This window comes from Pholis gunnellus, assembly GCF_910591455.1.
Source record: "Pholis gunnellus genome assembly, chromosome: 14".
NCBI lineage: Eukaryota > Metazoa > Chordata > Actinopteri > Perciformes > Pholidae > Pholis > Pholis gunnellus.
The window spans coordinates 18,125,643-18,150,380 of record NC_136541.1 but is presented as its reverse complement, the minus strand read 5'-3'; the positions used below and the strand labels follow the sequence as shown (position 1 = coordinate 18,150,380).

The following is a 24,738-nucleotide window of genomic DNA, read 5'->3' as shown; positions in this document are numbered from 1 at the left end:
TCTCTTTACTTAAGGAAATAGATTTACATCAAGCAAAACGTACATTCTTTAGTTTGTACAAGGCAGGTCGGCATGCTGCTATGGGAAGAAAAAAAAAAGAGAGAGCCAGAGAAGTTCTTTAGTGCTCCTCCACATGTGAAAACTGTAACAAAAGGGAGAGCGGTCAGTGAAGCTACATCACATGCCATGCATATTGCAATTGGAAGGTAATGGGTAAAAAAAAAAGGAGGGTGTTTTGGAAACGGGATGGAGAGATGTTGGGCCCTGAGTGCGTGCCATGATAATGCTTCAGTGTTGGATCTCAGCAGTTTTCTGTGTCTGCAGTGAATCGGTTTGCATTTCTGAGTCCAGCGTGTAAGTCTGGAGTCTGTTTTGGGTAGCTGTGCATACGATGTGAAGCTCCTCTTCATCCAAGTCCTTCAGCAGCAGCAGAACTGCGTCGAGAATGTGCGTCTGAAAAATACAATTGAGATTAACCAAACAAAGAAATATTCCACATTTTAAAGTTTATTCCAACGTTCAGATATCAGAGGGTACCTTTTTCATCGATTTGTTTTCTCTGGTTGATGGAGAAGAAAGAGAGGGGAACTTGTCTCTGGAGAGGAGTTTCATCCCCAACTCTTCTCTGATTTTGCTAAAAACAAAAATCAAGATAGGAACGTTTTGTTCTTAATATGTCTTCATTACCGTGAGAGTTCTACCCTCTTGTAATCCACAAGGCTTACTTGGTCTCCTCCATGTTGTAGTTAAGAGGGTCATTCTCCGTCTCTGCATCTGGCAGTCCGTTGGTGGGGAGCTGGTTTTGGACACTGCCTGGGGGGGTGGTGAGCTCTTCGCCCTCCATCAGAGCAAGTGCAAGCTCATCCTCTGTCACTACTGCAAACACACATAAAACACCAAACTATTTATTACAATCAATTCCAATCCCATCACAGATATAATCTCTCAGGTCATACCAAAGCTATGCAGAGTCAAAACGATCATTTTGAATGTCTTTCTTACAATTGTGGGCGCAAATAATTTCTCATACAGTCACACACGCACTCCGCACACTCGCCTTGGTTGTCGAGCTTCTGGAGGCGAGGCAGGCAGCGCAGTACAGTGAGGCGATACTGGCTGGAGTCGGTTCCACAACAGGGGTTCTCAGCCAGCCAGAGCACTCTGAGACGAGTCAACGGACGCAGATGCGAGAGCTCGGAGAGTGAGGGGATCTGGTTCCTCCTCAGGTAGAGCTCACACAGAGACAGACAGCCAGCCAGAGGAGAGAGAGACGAGATGCTGTTGACACTACAGAGGAAAAGGGAGGAGAACACCACAGCCAGGATTCATTGATCATCTCAAATGATCAGGTGCAAATGTAAGTGTCGCATGTGAGTGTTGACAAAGAGAGACAGCTCATTTAAATAGACCAACCTAAGTGTCAGCACCTCAATGTTGGCCATTTGGGAGAAGATAGAAATCTGGAAGGACAGAGTGTAAGGGAACACTTATATTATTAATATATTACGTATGTTATTATTATTAAAAATAATACACAGTAATAAAGTCAATTTGAGCATGATTTGTCAAACCAAATAGTGCTGTCCATTAACTGGCTACTCACATCAGTCAGGTTGCATCCCCTGCAAAAAAGAAGAAATACAGCGTCATCATAAATGTGACATATGCAAAACAAGCTGTGCCTGTCAATCTCAGCCATCGACATGTAACGTTAAACCAAACACCAAAACAAACGGGACTGGTAAATGTTAAGCTAAAATGTCAACACTTACCAGCAGTTCAATTTCTTCACGCTTTCCAGGTCGGAGGCCTTAGCCTTCGCGAGAACCTGTTTCCGTGTTAGCTTCATAGCATAGCAACTAACATAGCTGTCAAGAAGGAATCATTTAATGCACTATATGTTCACAAACACCAAAGCCCCCATTGTGACATGCTAAGCGGTCAAACATTTCAACTCAGCAACGAGGATGTCGTTTCCACCACATGAATACGCATGCGCGTGTCCACTGAGGCGTCCTTAGTTACAGCCGTTTCCTTTTTAATTATTGCGTACGTTTTTGTTGAAAATATTCAACAGCAATACTTCTACTTTGCAAGACTCCGTAGTATTTTATACGATTTACAAGAGTAGTTTTATCTCCATGTAGTACTATCAAAGTAGTCAAAACTCAAATTCCCACAATGCAGCGTAATCGACAGGGTAAGTCGCGCGTGCGCGCTGAGCAATCCCTCTTTGGACCTACGTCTCCACTGAAACCATGGTGAGCCCAGAATGTCCCCTTTGAAATCCGTCTCAATCTAACAATTCCTGTGCTCTAAATGATATAATCACATATTCTGAGGCTCTGTGGTGTCCTTGTTTATCAGAGACGACCATTATTTGTGTCTGTTTGGGGATTGTTTCAACGGATAAAACGATGTTTTCATGTCCCAGTGAGGCAGAAATGGCTGACACCATTGCTACAAGTTGCTCACTGAGTCCGGGTACTAGGCGGCTAGTCATATTAGCTTGCTGTCGGTGGCTACATTCTTTATTCCGTGCAAGTGTAGAAGACCTGCGGTTTTACAATAAAACAAAATGACTTGCTTCATGTCGCATTATAGTTTGTCGTCTCCAAACCTGGACCAGTTTTGAATTGGTGTAAAGTTAGCTACCGTTCAGTGGCTCGCTTGGTCAGAGTAAGCTAATGGATGCTAACGTTAGCTGGTTAAAGCCGGTTACACCACTGGTGACACAATCTCATTCAACTTGGTTCCATTGATTTTATAGTTAAGTGGAGTTAAACGTGTGTTGAATACTTGCAGATACGTGACATTTGTGTCCCCAATACGTTCGGTTTGCAACAAATTATCCTCAAAACCTGACTGGCTCTGTTTGTACGGAGTTAGAATATTCTCCGTTTATCACTAGTAACTAAAATATACTTTAGTTTAGTTTAGTGGCAAATGTGTCGGTTGTTATAAAAACGTTTATCAGAAGCGTTAAGTTTGTTCGCCTCCAATAAAGTCAGATTTTTTCATTCTTATTGTGTTGTATGTTCACAGGCCAAGCGTACCAAGAAGGTGGGGATCGTTGGTAAATATGGCACGCGTTATGGCGCGTCGCTGAGGAAGATGGTGAAGAAGATTGAAATCTCCCAGCACGCTAAATACACCTGCTCATTCTGTGGCAAGGTAAGTGCAACCCTGACTCGTTCACGACCCTATTCAGAAAGTACATATGTTTGGATGTTTTATCAGGAATAAATTACAAGATGTTGTTTTGTAACTTATTATTGTGTTAAATTTGCATTGACAGACCAAGATGAAGAGGAGGGCCGTTGGTATCTGGCACTGTGGGTCCTGCAGGAAGACAGTGGCTGGAGGCGCCTGGACTTACAAGTAGGCTTCTTTTTGCTTTGCTGCAATTCTACCATCCAGCTATACAGTCGTTTTTCTCCTAGAAGGCTGGATGTCACTTAATGTGTCGATTATTCAAAGCTCCATTGCTTATCCGTGGTCTATAAATGTTATATCTGTCAGTGATAAGCCAGTTTGTGCAATAAATAGGCTACCTGTTCAGAGCAAGCTGTTATGGAAACAAGTATATAATACATAGGTTTGCAGAGCCTTTGGTCAGTATTGATTGATGCCCATTAACGATGCTGTGATTTGGCATTAGAAGGGGCACTGCCCAATCACAGCACCGTTCATCACACCAACATATCAATCGCTCACTGCTAGACTGTAGCTTGTAAACTCTTTGAGATTTAGCACATACACACAACCATTTACTCACCCACTCAGATTCTCATTCAGTGAACATTACCAACACAGTAACTTCCCTGTTTTGTGAAATATGAATCATGATCCAGCAGCTATACACTATATTTCTCCCTTCACATTTTGTTAGAACATTCTTTTCCCCCAGAACAGCTGACTCATTCGTCAATTATACATTGGATCTTAATTGACAGTCCAGGGGATGTAACATTAGTCCAATTGGATGTATGGAGGATTCATTCTGACACGTCAACAAAGAGATTCATGAATAAGCCAGTGGAAATCTTGGCCTTGCCAGACACGAGCATTAAAAACAGTATTGGATGGCTGTGCCAACCTACCACAAAACGTCTAAAATCAACATTATTACATGAAACACTATCAGTGAACCACAAAGCAACTCTTAAGTACTCTCAAATGAAGTATGGCAGCTTCTTGCCAATGTATTTTAGATGTTATCTGAACAGCTTTTTTCATTAATATTGAATACTGTTCATGACCGTGTTCCTTGAATTTAAGGCAGCACGAAGAGGGCATGAGTATAATTTGTTGCATGCCCTTGACTAAAATGTCAATAGATTAAAGAGTCTAATATTTGATAAACCAATACCACAATTAAAAATGAAAATTTACCACACATGCACAACATCGCTTTATTTTGTTTTCATGCAAATGGAGAATAACCAAACAGCACCTGCCATGAATAATAGTGAATCTTAAGTTGAGCAACACCATGGTCTTTCTTCAGTTTTATGTTTTCTAAAGACAAACAAGGAATGGGAATCTGTGACTGGACTTTTGGGAGAATTAATATGAATTCACAAAGTAATATTTTTGTTTGTCTTTTTCAGCACAACGTCCGCTGTCACAGTCAAGTCTGCGATCAGGAGGCTGAAGGAGTTGAAGGACCAGTAAACCAGTGACTCACTGGTGAATTTGGGACTTTTTCTATAATTTAACCGACCTGGACTTGGCCTTAACATCCACAAATAAATCTGTCTGGAGCGGAATTCTTTGTCTTTGTTTATTTGTTGTATAATGTAACTGGGAAATCAAAACTTGTGCAAGAAGATGCTTTACCAAACCTGCATGAGTGAGAAAGTTCAGGGTGCCAATAAAGTTGCACAATCAAAAAGCGGTTAATGTTGGGCTCTGTAGCTCTGTTCTGGGCTCTAGCTGGTGGATTCTAAAGTTTACCAGCCACTTAATGGATTACAGCTGTTTTTTTTGAGTGAGTGAAGCAAATCTAGCAGCATTTGGCCGGTGGCTGCTGCCATCAACCCTGGGTACAGCTTTCCTAGTAAATTTGCTTTCACTGGTGCCACCTGCACAGTTTTTCTGATGAAATCCACAGATTTGTGGCGGTCACTCTGATACAGGAGTTAGAAATCTGCTGCATTATAATCTGTGGACCACTGAATTCAAGCCTTGGATTTCTATTCCAGTGCTTTGCCACGGAGCACTCTTGCCTGTTTGAATACACACCAAATTAAAGAATACTGCCAACTGGATCAGAAGGTGAATATATCTTAATGGATCAACAAGGAAACAAATTAATTGGAACTATAAAAGGTCATATGATAATTACTTGAGCAGAGCTTAAAAGTTTAATAGACTTCTTTTACCTGCAGATATTTTGACTCTTCAGTAATATCTTCCCTCTGGTGTAGTAGAGTAAAGCTTCAATGTTGGTGCAATTGTGATTTCAGTCAGTAGTCAACAACAAACTTAAAATCAAACAATACAATATATACATGATTACACAACAAATACAACAGGTTAGTGCCGAAGTCGCTCTTACCTTGAGCAGCAGTTGAAACCTTTTCACTGAATGGATAGTGCTTGTGGATTTCCTGCAGTGGTCGATCAGATTGTCTGGTGAGAAAGGTGTATTACTGGTACTATACAGGATCAGCATCAATTGTTCCATGAATATAAGTGGATTTTATATACTGTCACTTTGATTGCAAGTAAGAGAAACGGGTTTTATTTCTGATCATTTCTAAATCTTTATTGATCTTTAGCACAGGTGTGAGCAGACATGCCTACAAATAAGCACACAAACAATACAAAATTAAGAGTAAAATATATTGAAGAAAAAACAACTTTGAGACAATTAGAATATATAGAATTTAAAATGATTATCGAAATAACTGACCGATTGCCATCTGACTAATTAGTTTCAGTAATATCCTGCCAGATAAGATTGATGAAAATAGATTTAAAGACATTTACAGCACTGAATATATGGTTGAAAATCATGACTATTTCTCTATCACATAACCGTGACTAAATAATTAAAATTCAGGAAAAAGTCAAGTTAAACACAAAACAGTTAACGCTCCATTCCTGAAGATGGCAGCATTGAAACACCAGAGATATCTACTTCCGTGAAACGTCCAGTAGGGGGCGTGGCGTCGCCCTTTTCCCATGGTGCTTTTCCTCAGTAGAGCTAAGAAACAAGTATGGCGGTGTCCAGTGTTTTCAGACCAGGGCTGTTCAACCAGAAAGTTGCAATAGTAACGGGTGGCGGGACCGGTATCGGTAAAGCTATCTCTGCAGAGCTGCTGGAGCTGGGTGAGTGACGCGGTGTTCAGGGTCACGAGACATATTTGAAGAGAAAGGCAGCTGAATGACAACAAGAGCCAGGTGAACTTCGACACAGATAGAGGCAGACATGGCTGACTGTCAGACCAGCCAAGGCGTTGCAACTGTGTGAACACTGTGCTGGCACGATGTTTGGTAACAGCAGTCTATGTATTTTAAAGGTATGATTTAAAAAATAAAAAAAAAACGTTTACAGTGCGTGTCAATATAGCAGAAATATCCTGGGACACAGAACTGGTCAAGTTTGTCATGGCTGGATAAATACCGAATAATACCGTTCATGTGTTGGCCTGACACAGCAATAAAGAAAAGTGTCAATGGTGAGAAAGGTTTCCTCTCAATGACATTCAGTGGAACTCCATATATTTAAAAAAGAATCACACAAGACCGACCATTCTGTGACTCTGACTGGTGGTGACCTCATTCCAAGTAATCACATCACATAACCAAATGGCATACTGTTTTGTCTCCAGGTTGCAACGTGGTGATCTCCAGTAGAAAGGCGGAGAGGTTGGAGGCGGCTGCTCAGGAGATGAGACAAAGCATCCCTGCCTCCAGCCCGGCGAGTGTCACTCCTCTACCATGTAACATCCGAAACGAGGACGAGGTGAGCCTAGACTGTGTATAAGAGGCCTGCGCACACCTTCGGCCTCTGGAACTGCTCCATGTTGATGTTTTGATCCCCCCCTGTCGCAGGTGAAGGAGCTTGTGTCGTCAGTGCTGAAGCGGTACGGCAGGATAGACTTTCTGGTGAACAATGGAGGAGGTCAGTTCAGCAGCCCAGCGGAACACATGTCCTCCAAAGGCTGGAAAGCCGTGATAGACACCAACCTGACCGGAACCTTCCACTGCTGCCAGGAGGGTAAGACGCAGACGGCTAACGCTGGCTCAGTGTGTGTGTGTGTGTGTTTTCGTTAAAGCTCTCCGTGTGACTGTGCTGCTGCTCCGTCCACACAGTCTACGCCGCGTGGATGAAACGGCACGGAGGTGTGATCGTCAACATCATCGCTGACATGTGGAAGGGCTTCCCAGGCATGGCGTAAGCAGCGCCGCCCGCCAAGTTCACCCACACCAATATACAACTGGCACACTCAATATCTCCTCTCCCCGACAGCCACACAGGGGCGGCGAGGGCAGCGGTGGACAACTTAACGAAGAGTCTGGCCATCGAGTGGGCGGCCGCAGGGGTCAGAGTGAACGCTGTTGCGCCCGTGAGTACAGGTCACGAGTTAACGCGGTGCAAGTGTGAGAAGGTCTTTTTTTAATTAGGCAGTCATGTCAAATCTGTGCATTTGTCTGGTTGCAGGGCACAATCTTTTCCAAGACTGCGATGGAGAACTACAAGGAGCTTGGACCAAATCTTTTCAAGATGTCTGTTCCATTTAGCCCCGCGAAGAGGCTGGGAGTACCGGAGGAGGTTTGCAACTATGAAGTGACACACTGAGGAAAGGCGATCACGAAACTCAGAGCAGATATATACGACAATAAATACACCATAGTAGCATCTTCAATTATCAATGTCGCAGCATCTGTTTATTTCAGAAAGATCACGGGAAGTCAAACTTAACTGTTACTCTCAGTATTTCAGAAAACATCCTGTGAGACATATGAAATGACAATTACATATTAGTGTTTCCTTTAGACGACAAAGTCCCGTATCGAAACACGAGCGATAAAGAAACGGTCGTATTCTTGGAAGTCAGGCCACGTAGCACAGTGAGATGGTCGGCCCTTTAAATAGAAAGTACTAATAGTTCACATCGGGTCATTGAGAGCAATAGATGCAGAGTATGTGCTCCGTGTCTGGCTTTGTTGCAGTGTCAACGACTGCAGTGATTTCTTCTAAAATTGTGCTTCGCTGTTCAGATCTCATCAGCTGTGTGTTTCCTGCTCTCTCCTGCCGCCTCCTACGTCTCCGGAGCCACCCTGAGGGTTGATGCAGGACAGAGTCTGTACCACTCCATGTGGGAGATCCCCAGTACGTGTATCTCGCTAAAGCATCCACACTTCTGTCTTTACGGTATATACTGTATATACTACACAGCATACTACGTAGGATACTAAAAAAATAAGTGTTTTGTGTGTTCTTCTCCAGACCACAGCGCATGGCCGGAGGCTCCAGAGGGGGAGAACTTCGACGCTCTGAAGGACCTGCTCAACCCAAAAAGCAAACTCTAATTCACTTTTATGACATATTCTGAGCCCAGAGCATAGATACACACACACACACACACACACACACACACACACACACACACACACACACACACACACACACACACACACACACACTTGTGTCACACTTGGCCAGCAAGCATCATGGACATTGAGCTCTGGAGGCACCACAAGCACTGTCAAAGAAACAAGACACCACAGCGGCCTGTTTATAAGGCTATGTGATTTATTATTGCAGGTCATGTACATAATTGTATGTAATTATTAGCAACACGAGTGTCTGATTTCTTGAATAATGAGTTGTGTCTGTTGAACAACTGTTGAAATGTATGTAGAATATTTTTTCCAATGCATTTGTAAGTTGGTAAATGAACATGTTGTGTCTTTTAACATAACAAATGACCATAAAAAGAGCAACTTTAAAGGAAAAAGGCAATTCTGTTGTTGTAATTTGCACTGATTTAGTGTCTCTGAGGCTGTTTCAAAGTTGGGAGCGACAATTTCGAAAGCAAGATCAACTTTCATTTTTAACCTGCACCTTGGACTAGGCTGCTACGGTGATGAAATTGGAAAGCAACTCTTTTTGTTTTTTTTACAGGTACCTAATACCCTTTGATGTACAGTTATATACAGTAGTTGTTACTTTAATATCTTTATGTAACATGCTTCCATTTATTTATCATATTTAAGGTAAAACGGTAACATTAGTAAAGTAGTTATTGAAATAAAAAATCTTTGGAGAATAAAAGACAACTCAAGTATTGTTGTCATTAAATATGTCATGTCAATAGTTTAAGTATTCACATTAGGTTGGCATTTAGTGACCCCTGAACAGTAATGAATATGTAGAGCAAACAAACAGATTAATAAGAATTGTATGCTATGCAGAGTTATGTTGTATTTTATGTTGTAATGCTGAAACAACTACTGCCTTCACAGTTCACAAATGCCCAAACGGATATTACAACAATAAATAAACGCATATTTGTACTCAATGTATAAAAGTGCTGCACTGCTCATATCATTTGCACAAAACGCCTTCTCCTTTAAATCGACGCTCTGATGTTTTGTCCCAAATGCTGTGCCGTAGTGTTACCGTAAGACAAAGTTAACTGTCGCAAACATTTAGTCCAACAACAGAGGTCACAACAAACCACTCAGGTACAGTGTTTTTCTTTTAGATACAATTTTATATTGGTCTCGAATCTTTTGTTGCTCTTTCCGAGTGTGTGACAAAACTATCTCAACACATAATGAAGGTGTAGATAATGTGTCTTAGAACAAATGCTGCAGTTGTATCTGTCCAGCGAGCTAGCTTAGCTAGCTATCGTAATGCTAGCTGAGGAAACGCTGTCTACCGTCGCTCCACAGCGGTTTGACTTTATCAATAATTAGATTCATTTTGTACGAAGGGATCCTTTATTTCAGGTAACGTTATGTAACTTAGGTTCGCTAAGTAATCAATGACAGTGAATGGATTAAGATAGCCAGCCATTGATAACGTAACCGTAAGGCATATGACGTGTGACACCTGTGAGCAGGTTTAATGTCAGCAGGGCAGCGACGAGTTGCTTCTTTAGGTATTTATTATAAAAAGTACACGTGTAACAAAAGTGGCTCAAATGTGGCTATTTGTGGCAGGGTTTGATTTAACCGGTGGGTTGTATCCATGGTTTCAACAATACTAAAACAAATACAAAGGTACAAATGTGTATCTCTGAGTGATCAGCCTAAAACTTTATTATAAGCGTCATGTACCATCCTGAACAGTTTTGGAGCAATTTGCTGCCCAGGGATGATGTCACGTTAGTGGTTCAAATTAGGTGTTGTGTTGTAGAATACTTTGATTTATTTTGATGTCTCTGCTTATACAATAAACATTACAATGCATTTGAAAGCATGTTTAAGTTATGTATCCTTACATGTTTATGTCTGAGCTTGTTTGCACAGATGATAACATTGACATAGCAGAAATAAGCTGCAGCTTTGGCCAAAATGAACACTTGGCACTTTGATCACCAAAGCAAGACTCTGATGACATGTCCACAACCCTTTACACGAAAAGAAATCTGAAGCAATTTCCAAGTTACACGTTCATTTCTACACACAAACAAAAATAGAAACCAAAGAGTAAGCAGTTATCACTGCTTACTGCAAATATGTTACCTCCTGGATTGAAGAGGCTTTGTGCAATACGGACATAATATGTATTAATGCGGGTCTCGTATTTTCACTTTACTTTAACCCAGAGGAAAATTGAGTCGTTTTTTGCTGTAGATTTCTCAAATTGAATACAAAAATTACAATATGAGGAAGGTTGTTGTTTATAATCGTATATCTGAATCTGTTTTCAGCATGGGAGGTGACCACGGCCACAACAAGATGTCCATGCCGGACTGGCGGCAGTGGAAGGTGGAGGGAACACCACTGGAGTTCACAAAGCAGAGACTGGCAGCCAGGGGCCTCAAGGATCCGTGGGCGCGGTCAGTATCTCTACCTACATGAGATATCGTTGATGTTTAAGTCATTCTCATTCCTGACCCTGCGCCCTATCTTTCTCTCTTGTCACTCTGCAGCAACGAGGCTTGGAGATACTCAGGCGGCTTCGCTCGCGCTGTGACTCTGTCTGACGTGCTGCTGAGAGGATTCAAGTGGGGCTTTGCAGCCTTTACTGTGGCTCTGGCTGTCGAGTACGCCCTGTTCCCACCCAAGAAGGGCGGCCACTAATGCTCCTCATTGTCCCTCAAGCCCCAGAGTCTGGAGTCTTAATAGTATTTTCTGTTTATTAAATGTTTTTGTGATCACCCCATGGTTTCCCCTTATTCTTCGTACACCCCAGTCACATCTTTAAAGCACAACCGACTTAACTTTGCAACGATGGATTTTTAATCTCACTTGACATACAGTGTTATTGCTGAGACGAAGGTTCAAATGTAGCACCGGGTCACTCCTGCTTCCTCTTCCTGCTCAGTTTCCTAAAGACTAATTTCAAGCATTTTACTGACAGTATTACAAAAACCAGCACTACAGTGGCCAGTAGTGCTATTACATCCAGGCAGAAGTACTGCAGCCAGTGGAGGTCATGGACGGCAGATTTGAGATGTTTTGCGCCTTTGTGCCGCATCACATATTCTGTCCAGTACACTGAAAGGTCGAGTGGGTCAACTGGCCGGTCTTTATGGAGAGCCGACAGCTTCTGCATGTTCTCTTTGTACCTGGATACAAACAGATTGATGGCAAGAGTTTAAGAATACAACATTTGAAGTGAAGTAGTCAGAAAAGCAGATTCCGAATATTTTATGCTTGTCCCATCCTCAGCACAAAGATTTAAGGAACTTGTTTTTTGAATGAGATAAGACCCCCTCACCTGGTGTCATTGATGACCTCGTTCAGTCCCTGAAGAAGGCTTTCTGTGGTGATCGAAGTAATATCCAACACCACTCCGGCTTCTCTGCTCGCCAACCTCTCCGCGTTGTCAGGCTGGTCCCCCCCAAGTGGCACCATCAGCATGGGAACAGCATGACACAGCCCCTCAAAGAGACCGTGCGAGCCGGCGTGAGTGATGAAGGCCCGGGCTCCAGAATGTGCTAACACACAACACGCACAAACATGTCAGATGCTACGGTGTGTGTGTGTGTGTGTCGCCTCATCGAGTCATTTCAGGATGTGTTGCAGTGGATTTACAGACCTAGCAGGTCATTCTGAGGCACCCAGTTCATCAACTTCACATTCTCTGGGACACTGTCGGGGACCTTCCCAGTGTACCTCCATATTACCTATCAAAAGACGCTATGTGTCATTTATTGCGTTTTTTGATTATTGTATTGATGTACAATTCAAAAATAGATTTTTTTGTATGTTCATGTATATTCCTGTACCTTCTGTGGAATCTGTCTGAAGGCTTCTAGGAAGACGGAGGTTGTCTCTTCTGGCAGATCTGACAACATGGTGCCCAGAGTGAACACTACAAACCCATGTTCTCCTGACACCCAGGACTCCAAATCCTGCACACACACACACACACACACACACTAGGGTCGGGCATTGCTCTCTCTTTCTCTATCCAGTATCTCTATGTCTCCCTGCATTAATAGAAGTCAGATAAAGTGCAGAGGAAATAAAGAAAATTCAAATGTGGAATGAAAAAATAAACCACGGGCCTCACCTCGGGCAGAGGATTTCTGACGTTGCAGTTGATTCCGCCAACTAGTATCACATTCGGCATGAGCGGGCGTGGGAACTCCAGTGTGAAGTCCATCCTGTTTAAAACACAGTATCCCAATATTTATCTGTATGAGGGACTCAATGTAAGATGTGTTTTATTTTAGTGGCATGAAACGACAGTAACCGTACTTTGCATTATATTCCTCCCTTGTTTATTAGTGTATGAGTATATGCGTGTGTGAGTACTTCTACATAGAACAATCTAGGTCAGTGTGTATTCTTCTCCCAAATGTCAATATATAACCTTTGTACATGTTACCTCAGCAGCCAGATAGCAGAGTCTGACAGCACTTCAGCTACACCAACCTCCTCCCCCAGGAACCGATAGGCTATTTCATCAAAGTACCAGTACATCAGTCGGCATAGCAGCGGCTCCAGTAAAGCCACCTGTAGGTCAGAGGCATCACACAGCAATAAACAAATGTACAAAGTACATTTATGTGGTCCTGCAGTCCAAGTTTAACTGTGTTATCTTGAGCTGAATGACTTTAAATGTACTGTAAAGTACAGGGAGATGGAGTTTTTTTCCGTCTTTATTGCCATACTGCGATGGGGTATTTGATAGTGGTATGTTACTCGAGGCAAGGCATTCCAGTGCAAACATTTTGAAAATACCAGAATATGTCTGTAGAGTTATGTGACAAATAGAGAAAGAAATGAGGAATACAAAGTAGTTTGGTCTGCACAGAATCTATCTGTGTTTTGCCTCATAAACCGGAGAAGAGTTTACAACATGGCCAAACTTCACGCATGCACCTGTCCATGCACATCCGACAGTACTTGCTCACCAAAGAGTTGACAGTCCTCTCCTTGAAGCTCATTTTATCTGTGTATTTGGTTAAGAAGCGGGGCACATATGAAGGCGGGGAGGGGCAGCCTGCAGACTTCATATCCAAGGAACATGGAATTCCCCGCAGCAAGTTTACAGTGGGGAGACCTGAAAGCGATTTTGTATGTGACTGGTGAGAAAATGTGCAGACATGTAAGAGCACAAGCAATCCAAGTGTGGCAGAACTCACCTAATTTCCGAGCTAGTAATGAGCCTGTGGGAACCATGGGGTCTGTAAGGACGGCATCAAAGTTCTGAAATGGTGCAAAGGAAACACAGGAGACAGGAGTGAATCTTTAACAGGGTGCACTAATAAAGCACATTTGCTTCTACGCCATACACTTCTCTACAGAACAGTGGAGTCATGCTGATGACACAGCTTTTTTTGCTTTACTTGACCTCTACAGAGGAACATTTATCTGACAGCTATCGGTGCGCTGCAGATTAAGATTTTACAGTATGGTAAATTTAGAATGTTCTAAACCAGTAGTTTGTAACCTTTTTGACTGTGACCACTAAAAAAAGTAGCGTCCAGTTGCGGCTCCTAGTCATGTTTCAGATGTAAATGGTTTGTGTCATTTTGCCCATAAACATCTTTTGATTTCATTCAAATAACTGTTTGAGGGCCATGAGGGTATAATGTCCCCAAAATGTACATTTCCTCCTCCTTTCATCATCACATGACCCCTCAGATTTATCTTGTGGCCCTTTACAAAGGTCCTGACCCCTAGTTTGGGAACCAGTGGACTACAATGCCTAACTGTATGTAAATGAGTTAAGCTCAACCAGCTAGAACAGTACATGCTTATTAAACATGGATGCATCACCAGTCTAATCATAACATATATTATATAATATATATATATATATATAATATGTCAGTAACAGGGGACATTTTTCTTTCTGCACTTTTGACTCTTTAAATCATTTTAAATAGTTTTCTGTTTTTATGTATTTTTACTTGGTAAAGAATGTGAATACTTCTTCTACCACTGTCCCAACTTTAATAGTTACAGATGTTGTACATAATGACACTAACACGTTATATCCAACACAGTAACAGATCCAAAGGTAGTTAAAGAGAAGTAGACACCGTCTAAACAAAAGCCTCACAAATGCCGATTTGACCTCCTGATGTGTTAAACCTCTGTATTTGCACTCACCTGCTGTGCCAGATGTGAGATCAGACTGTCATTGAACAGTAGGCTCTCTGCCGTGGTGTGGATGAAACCTGTAATTCTCTTTATTTGTGAGTATTTCGTCCTTATCTTCTCCGTGAAAGACTGTGCAGATCTTTCTAGCACGTCCTTGTGTGCGGACATGACAGAATCAATATAATCCTTGTCATAAGGAACAGGAAAGGTCACAGTGTCGTAGTGTTTCCCTGGACCCATCCGTACGCTGATCTCTGGAATCACCACGGTGACTCTGTGTCCACGGCGACCCATTTCTTGCGCAATTGCCTTTACACCCACCCAGTGACTCCCATCCATAGGAACCACCAGCAGCTTGCCCAGGAACCCTGCGGAAGCAGTGTCCCTTGCAGGAATTGTGTTGGCGGCTTCAGCCTCTCCTGCATTCACTTTCTTCTCCGGCCTGGGGTTTTCTGCCACGGACCCCCCCGTCTTATCTACAGCACCGCTCACCTGCATATCCATGTTTAGCAGCAGGAGCACAGACACTGCTGCTTTCCACATTGTTCTCTTTCCTCTGTGTCTGCAACTCACTGACAACAACACAGCGGTAAAATGTGAGGCAATGTAGGAAAACGGCACTCCCCCCGTGTTTTGAATGCTTGTGTAAACCACTCCCGCCCTTCAGGATCCTTTATCTGGGTTGCTGAAATTCCACGGTGAAGTAGCAGAGTCGTTCAATGTACAAGAGCGACAATTACAGTCCTCAAGAGCTGGCAGTTGGAGGTAATTGATATGGGGCTTTCAGTGATTTTGTTACTGTGTGATGGGATTTATTGCCACTCGTATACATAGAAGAAAGCATGCAATCACAACCGAAACTGCGCCTGGGGGACTGGGGAAAAGTTCAGTGGAGGAAATGGCAGTGCTTTGTTTAAGAGTACTTCACGCACACACACACATAGATGGGCTGGGCATATGGTCATGTGCTTTGTTTAAGAGTACTTCACGCACACACACACATAGATGGGCTGGGTATATGGTCATGTGGCTACAGGTCAAGGATGAACACGATTGGACAATAACGTTGTTCTTTATACTGCAAGTGTTGCTGCAGTTTTGATCTCTTTGAACAGCAGTGTTTTCCGAGACAGTGTTTGCTCTGCAATAAGCCCATTGTTCTCCACTTCTGGCAGTAAACGGGAATGTCCTTTAAAATTCATTCAAAAGCCTTATATCTATGTGTGAAATTAATAGTAATTCCATTGGTACAATCTTAATTAACACAAGCAGTTACTTACAGTACATCCTTGAAAGTATATCAAGTAGCTCACTGTACAGTTTAAACCCCTTTGCCTGGAAAGACAATAACCCTTCTCACAAAAAGTGGCTCGCTTGAGACGTGATGCAGTTCCTGAAACTTATATAAGTCAGAAGTATACGACACCTATGCCAATCAAGCCTGTTTCTCAAGATTTCTGTTCCAGTTTGTCTAAACGTGTCATGGCAGCTGTTGGAGGCTGTGGATTAGCTTCCAACAACTGTTTTCTGGTCATTTTGAGCACTTGGAAACATACACAATTTAAGTCAGCTACAACATCAACTTTGTCCTGCATTATTGTACGAGTTTGTCCTACTTTGTAGAGTTGTCCCGTGTCAAAACAAAATAGTCAATGGGCTCCTCAGCAGTGGCAGGTAGTTACGAAGGGCCCCAGTTCACGCTATTATGATAGACCCCAGTGCACACTAGTACAAGTTATGAAGCGCACACACACACACACACACACACACCATCAGGAGTTATTGGTATTATTTACCAATAATGTGTTGGATTTTACAGTCAACTGAGTTAATTAGGTTATTGTAGCAGAAATATCTCTCTATGCACCAAGAGCCACAGGAATAACAAAAATTATGTATTTAATTTTTTATTTTTTATTTATTTTCCCGCCAAGTCTGCTGCTCCACGCTCTAGCCAAGTAGATGGCAGCAATGCCCCTTTAAGCTGGTTTGCCAGTCGCCAATAAACACCAGAGAAGAAGAACAAGTTCCGTTCCCTCTTCTGGCGCGCGCATCTTCAAGTAGGTCCTCGAGCACAACAAATCGACCGACCAAGTCCGCGAGCTCAATAAGTCACGAGCCAGTATGTTAACAAGTAAGCGCCTCGCTATTTTCTAGTTGTAGCGTTAGATGCCGGTAAAATAGTTAAGAACATGTCAAATCACATAAATAGTGAATCATCTGAGAAACAGTAAGTGTTAAAGTCATAGCTTCAGTGCTGATCGCGTCCCTGGAAGCCTTCAGCGCTACTTACGGTGTGACAGTATGATTAGCTCAGCCAGCTAAGATACTAAAATATAGCTAAAGGACAGTAGCAGTGTTTGCATTGTCGACATGTTCGAGTCTGCGTCGTGACGCGGGCTCTCCATCATTAACGTTACCTGCTGTTGAGGTCTTGTCACGTTTAGTTCAACAGCAATTTGTTTTATTATTGTGCTATATTTTCTTTCCCTTCCGCTGTTTAGATATTCCGCCATTAAAGTGGTTTGTTGTCTCTGTAGGCCGGCGGCTGACTGCCAGTATGAGACGGATGGCTTGGAGTCATTCATTCATTCAACATCCATAAGAATTGAATATTATAGGTGAGACCCCAAGAGAACTTTCTAAAGCGGTTTCAGCCCTGGGACCTCAGTTAAATTGTGAAATAAGATAAAGCTGTGCAGCTTAGCGATGACACACCAATGTGTTACACTTGATCGGTGCTTTATCCCCGACTGTTGCTCTCTGTTACAGGTCGTTTGAGTATTGTGTGAAGTGGAAACTACCTATGTATCCCAGACGCTCCTCCAGACCACCAAAGGCTTCCAAGAGGAGTCCCGAGAGAAGTCCCAGTGCAAATGAAGAAGTTATCCAGCGCAGGTGGAGGGGTAAGAGACAGAGGACAGGACTGAGGGAGGCCGAAGCTGATGACAACCTCGTCAATACCGACGAGGAGGAGGACCGGGACATCATCGACATCATCAACGGCACGCTTGAGGCCAGGCGTGTCGCCGAGGAGGATGAAGTAAAGTTTGTAGAGGTGACGGACGAAGGAGTCGACGATTCAGATGAAGACTGTGTCTCTGTCACCAGCAGCATAGCTTCTGGTCCTTCCGTCCTACACAACAGTGTCTCTCCCAAGAAACTGAGGCCTTCACAGGGCTTGTGTTCCGCCTGCAAGACTCTCTACCAGAAGGCCAAAAAGATGAAGGCACCGATTAAAAGCAAACTCTTAGACAACGGTGAGTGCTCACCCATCCCTCGTTCCAGCAACATGAGACGAACCATGAATGTGTGTCATTGCCGCGTCAAATACTAGTACACAAAAAAAGATGCATGTATTGTAAACAACATCTGATGCAACATAGTTGTGTTAAAGAGGTGAGCACACACACACAAAGTGCAAAAAGCCCATTTCCTCCCTCCTGGCACGCTATCCAACCAAAGGAAAGTAAACCGGAGTCAAATTCCATACAGGTGTACATGTGTTCAGTTCGGTTCTGCATTGCGGTAATGGCAGCAATCACTAGAGAGCGCAACACATACGCCATTCGGCGGTTCAGTCTTTACATCTTTAACCTCTCGCTCTGGTTTGTTCTTCAGATCCCAAGTCCCTGACATGTGACCAGTGGGTCCTGATCAAGAGCTGGAGACCGAGGAGGCTGCCTAATGCGAGAGGGTAAGGCCGCTCGTGTGTGTGTGTGTGTGTGTGTGTGTGTGTGTGTGTGTGTGTGTGTGTGTGTGTGTGTGTGTGTGTGTGTGTGTGTGTGTGTGTGTGTGTGTGTGTGTGTGTGTGTGTGTGTGTGTGTGTGTGTGTGTGTGTGTGGGGGGGGGGGGGGGGGGGGGGGTTACTGGGGGGGTTACTGGCTTTACGGTGGAACTCCAGTAAACATGCAGACCCATATGCTGTCCGCTCATTAAAACGGCACCTCTCTGTTTCGTCAGGAAGCTTTTGATCCGTGTGCAACTGGTTAAGAAAAGACTCGCGGTCAACAATGGTGCTGATCGACCTGCGCAGTGTGGTGGAGACTCAGCAGCCTGCTCCAGGCCGCACGCTTTCCTCCAGAGGTAACTCGTCTTTACACGCAACACGCTACCGTAGAAACGCTAGGAAGCCTGTTCGCATGAATGAACGACTTGAATGTGCGGCGTTTTTTGTCTCAGGAACCTTAGACGGTGTGTCAGAGTGCCGGTGAACAAGGAGAGGAAGAAGAGCAGGAGGAAGAGGAAGAGGACGAGAGACGGTTCTCAGGGTCGTCGCGGCGCTAAGCAGCAGCGTCTCCTCAGCAACAATCGCGGCCAACGCGTCAGCGGTAGCCCGGCCAGCGGCACCAGTGGCTCTGCTGGTTTTGAGGGTCAAGAAGTCAACGATGAGTCGGACACGAATCCGACTCCTGAGTTGATTCCCTCCACGGTCACCATGGAAACCACCAAGCCAAGGGAGGTCCCGCCCGAGCAGAAAGCACCAAAGAAGAAGAAGACGACGACGGGCGGATTCAGAGACTTGCTTGCCCAGCTGCGTGGCAACAGCAGCATGATCGTCAGAGAAACATGCTAGCGAGGGGACTCCGCCTCTTTTATTTTTTTTTAAGCTACATACATCATTCAGTCAAGTATTCGAGCTCTGACGTAGCGTTTACTTATGCTTTTTGTTCAGCTATCATAAGTATTACCTGGAGGTATACACATGAGTTCATTGGCAAAGTACTGCTGCAGTGTCACGTACTTGCATGTTATTTATTTGTTTTTCTTGAATTTCGAAATAGTATTTATTTGAAGTTAAATTCAACGGGACGATTGTGAATAAGTTAAGTTTTTAATGCTGTTTTTTACCGTATCGCTGGATAGACAGATTTTACATTTCCGTCACTAATAGAACTACATGAATACTTTCAGTAAGATTATCCAGAAGACGAGAGCTGTGTCCTCACGGCATACTGATGCAATGCAGGGTTTACACTAGAGAACTGACGACGTTAAGGACACCATGTTTTTGTGTGCGCCGTTGTCCCACAATGCAGTTTGATTTCCGACAGTGCACAGTTGCATAGTTTCCTCTTAGTAAGGAACATTGATTTAAACATGTTCTTATAACTGCGTAAAGTATAACGATCATATTGTATATATTTAGTAGGTACTATGAATTTTGGACACAGTGTATCCCTGCTCTTTCTGTATGAATGAAAACCACTGTTTACCATGAATATTAAATGAATAAATATCTCATGTAAACATGGTGAAGGGATTAGTTGGTTGGGCAGCGTTGGAGACTTTCGGTAGAAGCCCACATGGTGGCGCCACCGGTTACACTATATTAGTTCTTGTAGGAAGAGAAAAGCACAGGTGTTATTAATAACTTTAATGACCATTTAGTTTCCCAGTGAGCGAGTATGCTTGATAACTAGGGCGCAGCACCTGGTACATCTAGATGGAGTGCAGCCTTTAAGTAATATAACGAGGTACACCTGTGTGTCTCCTGTACTGAGAGCTCAAAGTGTGCTTTAAAACAAGATCAGTATTCAGCAGCATAATCCCAATTAACACGGTCAGTGCAGGCGCCTGTTCAAAGAAGCAGGTTCACCAATAGGATGAACCAGGAAGACGACGGTCTTTTTACACAGCAATGTTATTTATTTTTAAGATGCTTGTGCTGATACCAGTGAATGTGGAGGAAGGGTGGGGAAAATGAGCAAGAGATAAGGGACTGAGAGCTGGGTCTGGAGGTGTTAACAGTCCTTTTTTGGGGGGAGGGTTGCTGTTTATTTATGGGATTAATGTATGGGGAGAGGATGGGGATTTAAAGTCAGAACTTCCAATGCCAAGCCAGGAAATGTGTCTGCTGACCGGCTCAATTAATACATTAATCGTCATGAAATGCCAGTAAAATGAATTGATGAATTGAGTTTCAAAATGGAACTGCATCATTTCAAATATAATATATTCCATCTCACAATTCATTTGTTTCTTGGTTAAAACTTTTACAGTTTCCGTTGCACCATGGGTTGACTTCAAAGGTGTGCGAGCAGTGTGCCGCCTCCTGGAAGTCATCAAGACTCCTGCAAACAGGAAGCCGCTGGCCAATCAGAACTCCAGCTGTTGCTCTGTGCTGTGTTTACATCTTTAAATTGAGAAACTGTAAATGCTGAAGCAGGGAGGACATGAAATGTGAGCTTAAATTTGACAGCATAGTGTATTCAATTTAAAAAAAATAGTTTTTGCTATTTCATAAAAAATGTGTTAATTAATTTAAAGACGGAATGAGGAAATAGAAATATTGTCATTCTATTTTTTTTTATTTGAGTTTTATATGGCATTTTGAATCATTCTTTTAAAATAGCTTTTTTAAATGTATGAATTATTACAGTCGACTGTAAAAGTCCAGGTTCATACAGCGCTTTAAAAGGCACTTTACATGGCAAAAACAAACAATAAAAGCATTTATAATAACAAAATAGATGACATAACAGTAAGGAATAACACGAAAAAAAAGGAAACATACATAACTGACTTTACAGGTTAAAAGCAGATTTAAATAGATGAGTTAGGAGACACATCAGTGTTGAAACGTTGTTGTTTTGCTCTCAGAAAGGTGACGTGCTAGTAGCACAAACAACACTCGTGGTTCATTGAGAGTGAAAGATCAGAGGAAGTCTTACAAGCCTTTCCAGAACACAGCTGATAATCATCTCACATTCACTTGCAGAATGCCACAATCCTTCTCCTTGTCTCCCTCTCATACATGTTGATGCATACACGCCTGCATGCATCACATAAGACAGTGACGCAAAGTATTCCCACACTCTGGTGAGAGCTGAAACTCCTGCTGCTTGTCCCGATTTAAACAGAGCATGGAGGGTTGAGAGACACACACACACACACACACACATACATACACACATTGTCTGATTCCCCTACTGCCAATAGATGCTGATCATCACGAACCAGAGGTCTCGGGGGCCAAAACAATTCAAGCAGTGCACACACACACAACATGGTATCCTGTGATAGAACCACTATCAGCACCTGACACCTCGAAAACAGGAAAAACGTTTCAGCAGGAACACAGATGTGTTGGAGTGTTTAGGGGAGGAGCGTGAGCGCAGCTATAAATCCGCTGTAGACAGAAACTTCACTCTGTTCAGAAAGGAGAGGGGCTGCCTCCGTCATGTCTTACTATGAGGTAAGGTTATCAACGATGTTTAGTCAAATGTGGGAGCTTTTATGTCTGTGTTTGGGATCACTTGTTGCTTTTTTCCTCTTCTTCCTGCCCTTAATCATCATCCTCATCATCTCTCCAGCATATCGTCTTCGAATACGACTTCAATGACACAGGCTCGGGTTCTGGTTCCGGTGACCTGGCCGGGGATCTGGAGGAGCCCTGTGACGTGGCGCACGGGATGACTGCTAACCTTCACCAGGTCTTCCTGCCTGTGGTCTACGCCCTCATCTTCACCCTGGGCATCACGGGAAACGGCCTAGTCGTCATAGTGCTGGGCTGCCAACGCAGGTGAGCGGGTCGGTGGTTGATCCGGTGAACCTCTTGACAAGAAACCGTTGAAAAGTGGGCTTAGTGGTTTCCTCCCCTGTGTTCGCCCACAGGTCAAAGTGCAGCCTCACGGACCGGTATCGACTCCACCTCTCGGCTGCTGACCTCCTCTTTGTCCTGGCGCTGCCCTTCTGGGCCGTGGACTCAGCCCTGTCCGACTGGCGCTTCGGAGCGGCCGCCTGCGTCGGCGTGCACGTCATCTACACGGTCAACTTGTACGGCAGCGTGCTCATCCTGGCGTTCATCAGCCTGGACCGCTACCTGGCAGTGGTCCGAGCCACGGACACCAACACCGGTGGGCTGAGGCAGCTGCTGGCACACAGACTGGTTTATGTGGGTGAGTGTTGAAAGACTGCTCAGTTGATGCTTTCTTTTTGCCTTTTGAAACTCTTCCCTTCGTCTTTCTTACTCCCACAGTCCCTTACTTCTTTTTGTCTTCCTCTCTCCCTGCAGGTGCCTGGTTGCCTGCTGGCCTCCTGGCAGTGCCTGACTTGATATTTGCCCGGACTCAGGAGGGAGGCGAAGGGGCCACTCTGTGCCAGCGATTCTACCCAGCTGACAACGCTCCTCTCTGGGTCGCAGTCTTCAACTTCCAGCTGGTCCTGGTGGGTCTGGTGATCCCAGGCCTGGTCCTCCTGGTGTGCTACTGCGTCATTGTCACCAGGCTGACCCGAGGCCCGCTCGGGGGCCAGAGGCAGAAGCGGCGAGCGGTCAGGACTACCATCGCGTTGGTTCTCTGCTTCTTCGTGTGCTGGCTGCCCTACGGAGTGGGCATCTCTGTGGACACCCTGCTGCGCCTGGAGGTCCTGCCCCGCGGCTGCAGGCTGGAGGCCGTCCTGGGCGTGTGGCTGGCGGTGGCTGAGCCCATGGCATTTGCACACTGCTGCCTGAACCCGCTGCTGTACGCCTTCCTGGGGGCCGGGTTCAAAAGTTCGGCCCGCAGAGCCCTCACTCTGAGCCGAGCCTCCAGTCTGAAGATTTTGCCGCGAAGACGCCCAGGGGCCTCCACGACCACGGAGTCAGAGTCCTCCAGTTTACATTCCAGCTAGTGTTTGCTTATATCGTGTATATACATGTGTGTTTACTGTGTGTATATGTGTGTGTGTGCGTTTAAAAGGACGATTTCAGAAAGTGTCTGAGAAAGGAAGGAGCAGTCTGCTGGCCCACGACTTGTCTTCTCCCTCACTGTGGGGCTTCTCTTGTAAATACTGTTATTAGATTGTTGTTGTTTTTTTTAGTGCTGCTGTGCTTGTTGTGTACTGTTGAAGATGTTTGGAATAAAATATGCAAAAAATACCCACATTCGTGAAAATGTCTCCTCTTGTCAAATATGTTTCTTGCTTCCTGAGTGAAACTGTGAATTCCTGGCTTGAACTTCAACCAGTCAACCACAGCGAGCCCTGCCCTCACTAAGTCTGCTCCTGAGTGGGTGAGATTGATATCATTAAAGCCCAAAGTACACAAACAGTTTAGAGACTAACAAGCAAGCTAATGAGATGGTAGACGAAGGCATCTGAGCTTTATCACAGAAAACACATTGAGAAGGGACAGGAAAGATGGAATAGGAAGAGCGAGTCTGGATTAAATCTATTTGGTCTCATACGTGGGTTAAATGCCAGCCGACAGCTGCCAACAGTGTCCAAAGCTAGAAATCAATTTTCTTTGTGTTCGGTCTGCTTGGGGCCAGAGATAGTGGCTTACAGATAAAGATTCTTTGAAAAAAGTGTTGAAATTAGTTGGCAGACTGCTGCGTGTTCTAATCTTTATTATCATCAGCTTGTCTCCCTTTGTATTGATTCATGATCACTCAGCCGCCTGCCATCTGAATCCACTGATCCGGAGCATGGACACAGTGAAGTTCTTTCGAAAAATGAAACTGTGCTTTTAAAAAAATATGATATCCAGGTGTATCTTGAGTCACGTGTGTGTGTGTGTGTGTGTGTGTGTGTGTGTGTGTGTGTGTGTGTGTGTGTGTGTGTGTGTGTGTGTGTGTGTGTGTGTGTGTGTGTGTGTGTGTGTGTGTGTGTGTGTGTGTGTGTGAGGCCGTGTGTGGATGTGCTTGTGTCACTGTTTTGGGGTTGATGATATAAACAGTTTGCTTCTTCAACGTGAGAAAGAAGGGAGCATGCAGGGGTCAGGAGGTCCATTTTTCCAGAACTTAAATGCACACACACACACACACACACACACACACACACACACACACACACACAAACAGTGCTTCCCACATACTTCCACTTGGAAGCGAAAGAAACAGAAGCTGGAAGTTTACTGTGTCCTGTTTCCTGGAGCAGAGAGGAGGAGGATGAAGAGGAGAGTTGTGAGAGAGGCGAAAAGGAAGAATACAGTAATTCAGCACCACAATGAAGGGCTGACTCTGTAGCATCACTGTGTCCTATCATGTGCATCCTTGCATCCTATCC

General features: G+C 44.0%; 7 protein-coding genes across 7 annotated transcripts; 5 read left to right on the top strand and 2 right to left on the bottom strand.

Annotated features, from left to right (window-relative positions):
• Positions 1-72: 72 nt before the first annotated feature.
• cfap410 (cilia and flagella associated protein 410) lies at positions 73-1,971 on the bottom strand. The gene is made up of 7 exons (XM_079173344.1): positions 1,773-1,971; positions 1,604-1,622; positions 1,414-1,460; positions 1,058-1,287; positions 726-876; positions 538-634; positions 73-453 (listed from the first exon to the last, which is right to left on the bottom strand). The coding sequence occupies exons 1-7, from the start codon at positions 1,847-1,849 to the stop codon at positions 289-291; spliced, it is 786 nt and encodes a 261-aa protein (XP_079029470.1). The 5' UTR covers positions 1,850-1,971; the 3' UTR covers positions 73-288.
• Positions 1,972-2,234: 263 nt separating this feature from the next.
• On the top strand, positions 2,235-4,772 carry rpl37a (ribosomal protein L37a). Its single transcript, XM_079173809.1, has 4 exons — positions 2,235-2,261; positions 3,046-3,174; positions 3,299-3,381; positions 4,614-4,772. Exons 1-4 carry the CDS (start codon positions 2,259-2,261, stop codon positions 4,675-4,677), a joined length of 279 nt encoding a protein of 92 aa, XP_079029935.1. The 5' UTR covers positions 2,235-2,258; the 3' UTR covers positions 4,678-4,772.
• A 1,431-nt stretch (positions 4,773-6,203) lies between these two features.
• On the top strand, positions 6,204-8,993 carry pecr (peroxisomal trans-2-enoyl-CoA reductase). Its single transcript, XM_079173740.1, has 8 exons — positions 6,204-6,339; positions 6,843-6,976; positions 7,066-7,231; positions 7,327-7,408; positions 7,484-7,580; positions 7,676-7,786; positions 8,236-8,347; positions 8,465-8,993. Exons 1-8 carry the CDS (start codon positions 6,228-6,230, stop codon positions 8,545-8,547), a joined length of 897 nt encoding a protein of 298 aa, XP_079029866.1. The 5' UTR covers positions 6,204-6,227; the 3' UTR covers positions 8,548-8,993.
• Positions 8,994-9,630: 637 nt separating this feature from the next.
• Positions 9,631-11,351, top strand: ndufb3 (NADH:ubiquinone oxidoreductase subunit B3). The gene is made up of 3 exons (XM_079173831.1): positions 9,631-9,705; positions 10,899-11,027; positions 11,121-11,351. The coding sequence occupies exons 2-3, from the start codon at positions 10,900-10,902 to the stop codon at positions 11,269-11,271; spliced, it is 279 nt and encodes a 92-aa protein (XP_079029957.1). The 5' UTR covers positions 9,631-9,705; position 10,899; the 3' UTR covers positions 11,272-11,351.
• A 137-nt stretch (positions 11,352-11,488) lies between these two features.
• On the bottom strand, positions 11,489-15,326 carry LOC306706676 (UDP-glucuronosyltransferase 1A1-like; the record flags this gene model as incomplete). Its single annotated transcript, XM_079173830.1, has 9 exons — positions 14,761-15,326; positions 13,788-13,851; positions 13,557-13,705; positions 13,028-13,155; positions 12,710-12,803; positions 12,423-12,548; positions 12,233-12,320; positions 11,912-12,131; positions 11,489-11,759 (listed from the first exon to the last, which is right to left on the bottom strand). Exons 1-9 carry the CDS (start codon positions 15,292-15,294, stop codon positions 11,489-11,491), a joined length of 1,674 nt encoding a protein of 557 aa, XP_079029956.1. The 5' UTR covers positions 15,295-15,326.
• A 123-nt stretch (positions 15,327-15,449) lies between these two features.
• LOC306706159 (uncharacterized protein) lies at positions 15,450-19,955 on the top strand. Its single transcript, XM_079173087.1, has 6 exons — positions 15,450-15,516; positions 17,292-17,372; positions 17,524-18,011; positions 18,373-18,448; positions 18,715-18,837; positions 18,934-19,955. The coding sequence occupies exons 3-6, from the start codon at positions 17,558-17,560 to the stop codon at positions 19,325-19,327; spliced, it is 1,047 nt and encodes a 348-aa protein (XP_079029213.1). The 5' UTR covers positions 15,450-15,516; positions 17,292-17,372; positions 17,524-17,557; the 3' UTR covers positions 19,328-19,955.
• A 1,967-nt stretch (positions 19,956-21,922) lies between these two features.
• On the top strand, positions 21,923-23,604 carry LOC306705810 (C-X-C chemokine receptor type 4-like). The gene is made up of 4 exons (XM_079172667.1): positions 21,923-21,949; positions 22,068-22,276; positions 22,369-22,652; positions 22,769-23,604. Exons 1-4 carry the CDS (start codon positions 21,935-21,937, stop codon positions 23,362-23,364), a joined length of 1,104 nt encoding a protein of 367 aa, XP_079028793.1. The 5' UTR covers positions 21,923-21,934; the 3' UTR covers positions 23,365-23,604.
• Positions 23,605-24,738: the final 1,134 nt, after the last annotated feature.

Bases quoted from the DNA above. Each gene is read 5' to 3' on its own strand.
- cfap410 (XM_079173344.1), bottom strand. From the start codon at position 1,849: ATGAAGCTAACACGGAAACAGGTTCTCGCGAAGGCTAAGGCCTCCGAC. The intron at 635-725 runs GTAAGCCTTGTG...TTTTGTTTTTAG, and splicing joins TACAACATGGAGGAGACCAA to CAAAATCAGAGAAGAGTTGG. The intron at 454-537 runs GTACCCTCTGAT...TGTATTTTTCAG, and splicing joins AAAACAAATCGATGAAAAAG to ACGCACATTCTCGACGCAGT.
- rpl37a (XM_079173809.1), top strand. The intron at 3,175-3,298 runs GTAAGTGCAACC...TTGCATTGACAG, and splicing joins CCTGCTCATTCTGTGGCAAG to ACCAAGATGAAGAGGAGGGC. The intron at 3,382-4,613 runs GTAGGCTTCTTT...TGTCTTTTTCAG, and splicing joins GGAGGCGCCTGGACTTACAA to CACAACGTCCGCTGTCACAG.
- pecr (XM_079173740.1), top strand. From the start codon at position 6,228: ATGGCGGTGTCCAGTGTTTTCAGACCAGGGCTGTTCAACCAGAAAGTT. The intron at 7,409-7,483 runs GTAAGCAGCGCC...TCTCCCCGACAG, and splicing joins AAGGGCTTCCCAGGCATGGC to CCACACAGGGGCGGCGAGGG. The intron at 8,348-8,464 runs GTACGTGTATCT...GTTCTTCTCCAG, and splicing joins CTCCATGTGGGAGATCCCCA to ACCACAGCGCATGGCCGGAG.
- ndufb3 (XM_079173831.1), top strand. From the start codon at position 10,900: ATGGGAGGTGACCACGGCCACAACAAGATGTCCATGCCGGACTGGCGG. The intron at 11,028-11,120 runs GTCAGTATCTCT...GTCACTCTGCAG, and splicing joins CTCAAGGATCCGTGGGCGCG to CAACGAGGCTTGGAGATACT.
- LOC306706159 (XM_079173087.1), top strand. From the start codon at position 17,558: ATGTATCCCAGACGCTCCTCCAGACCACCAAAGGCTTCCAAGAGGAGT. The intron at 18,012-18,372 runs GTGAGTGCTCAC...TTTGTTCTTCAG, and splicing joins AAGCAAACTCTTAGACAACG to ATCCCAAGTCCCTGACATGT. The intron at 18,449-18,714 runs GTAAGGCCGCTC...CTGTTTCGTCAG, and splicing joins AGGCTGCCTAATGCGAGAGG to GAAGCTTTTGATCCGTGTGC.
- LOC306705810 (XM_079172667.1), top strand. The intron at 22,277-22,368 runs GTGAGCGGGTCG...GTTCGCCCACAG, and splicing joins GTGCTGGGCTGCCAACGCAG to GTCAAAGTGCAGCCTCACGG. The intron at 22,653-22,768 runs GTGAGTGTTGAA...CTCTCCCTGCAG, and splicing joins ACACAGACTGGTTTATGTGG to GTGCCTGGTTGCCTGCTGGC.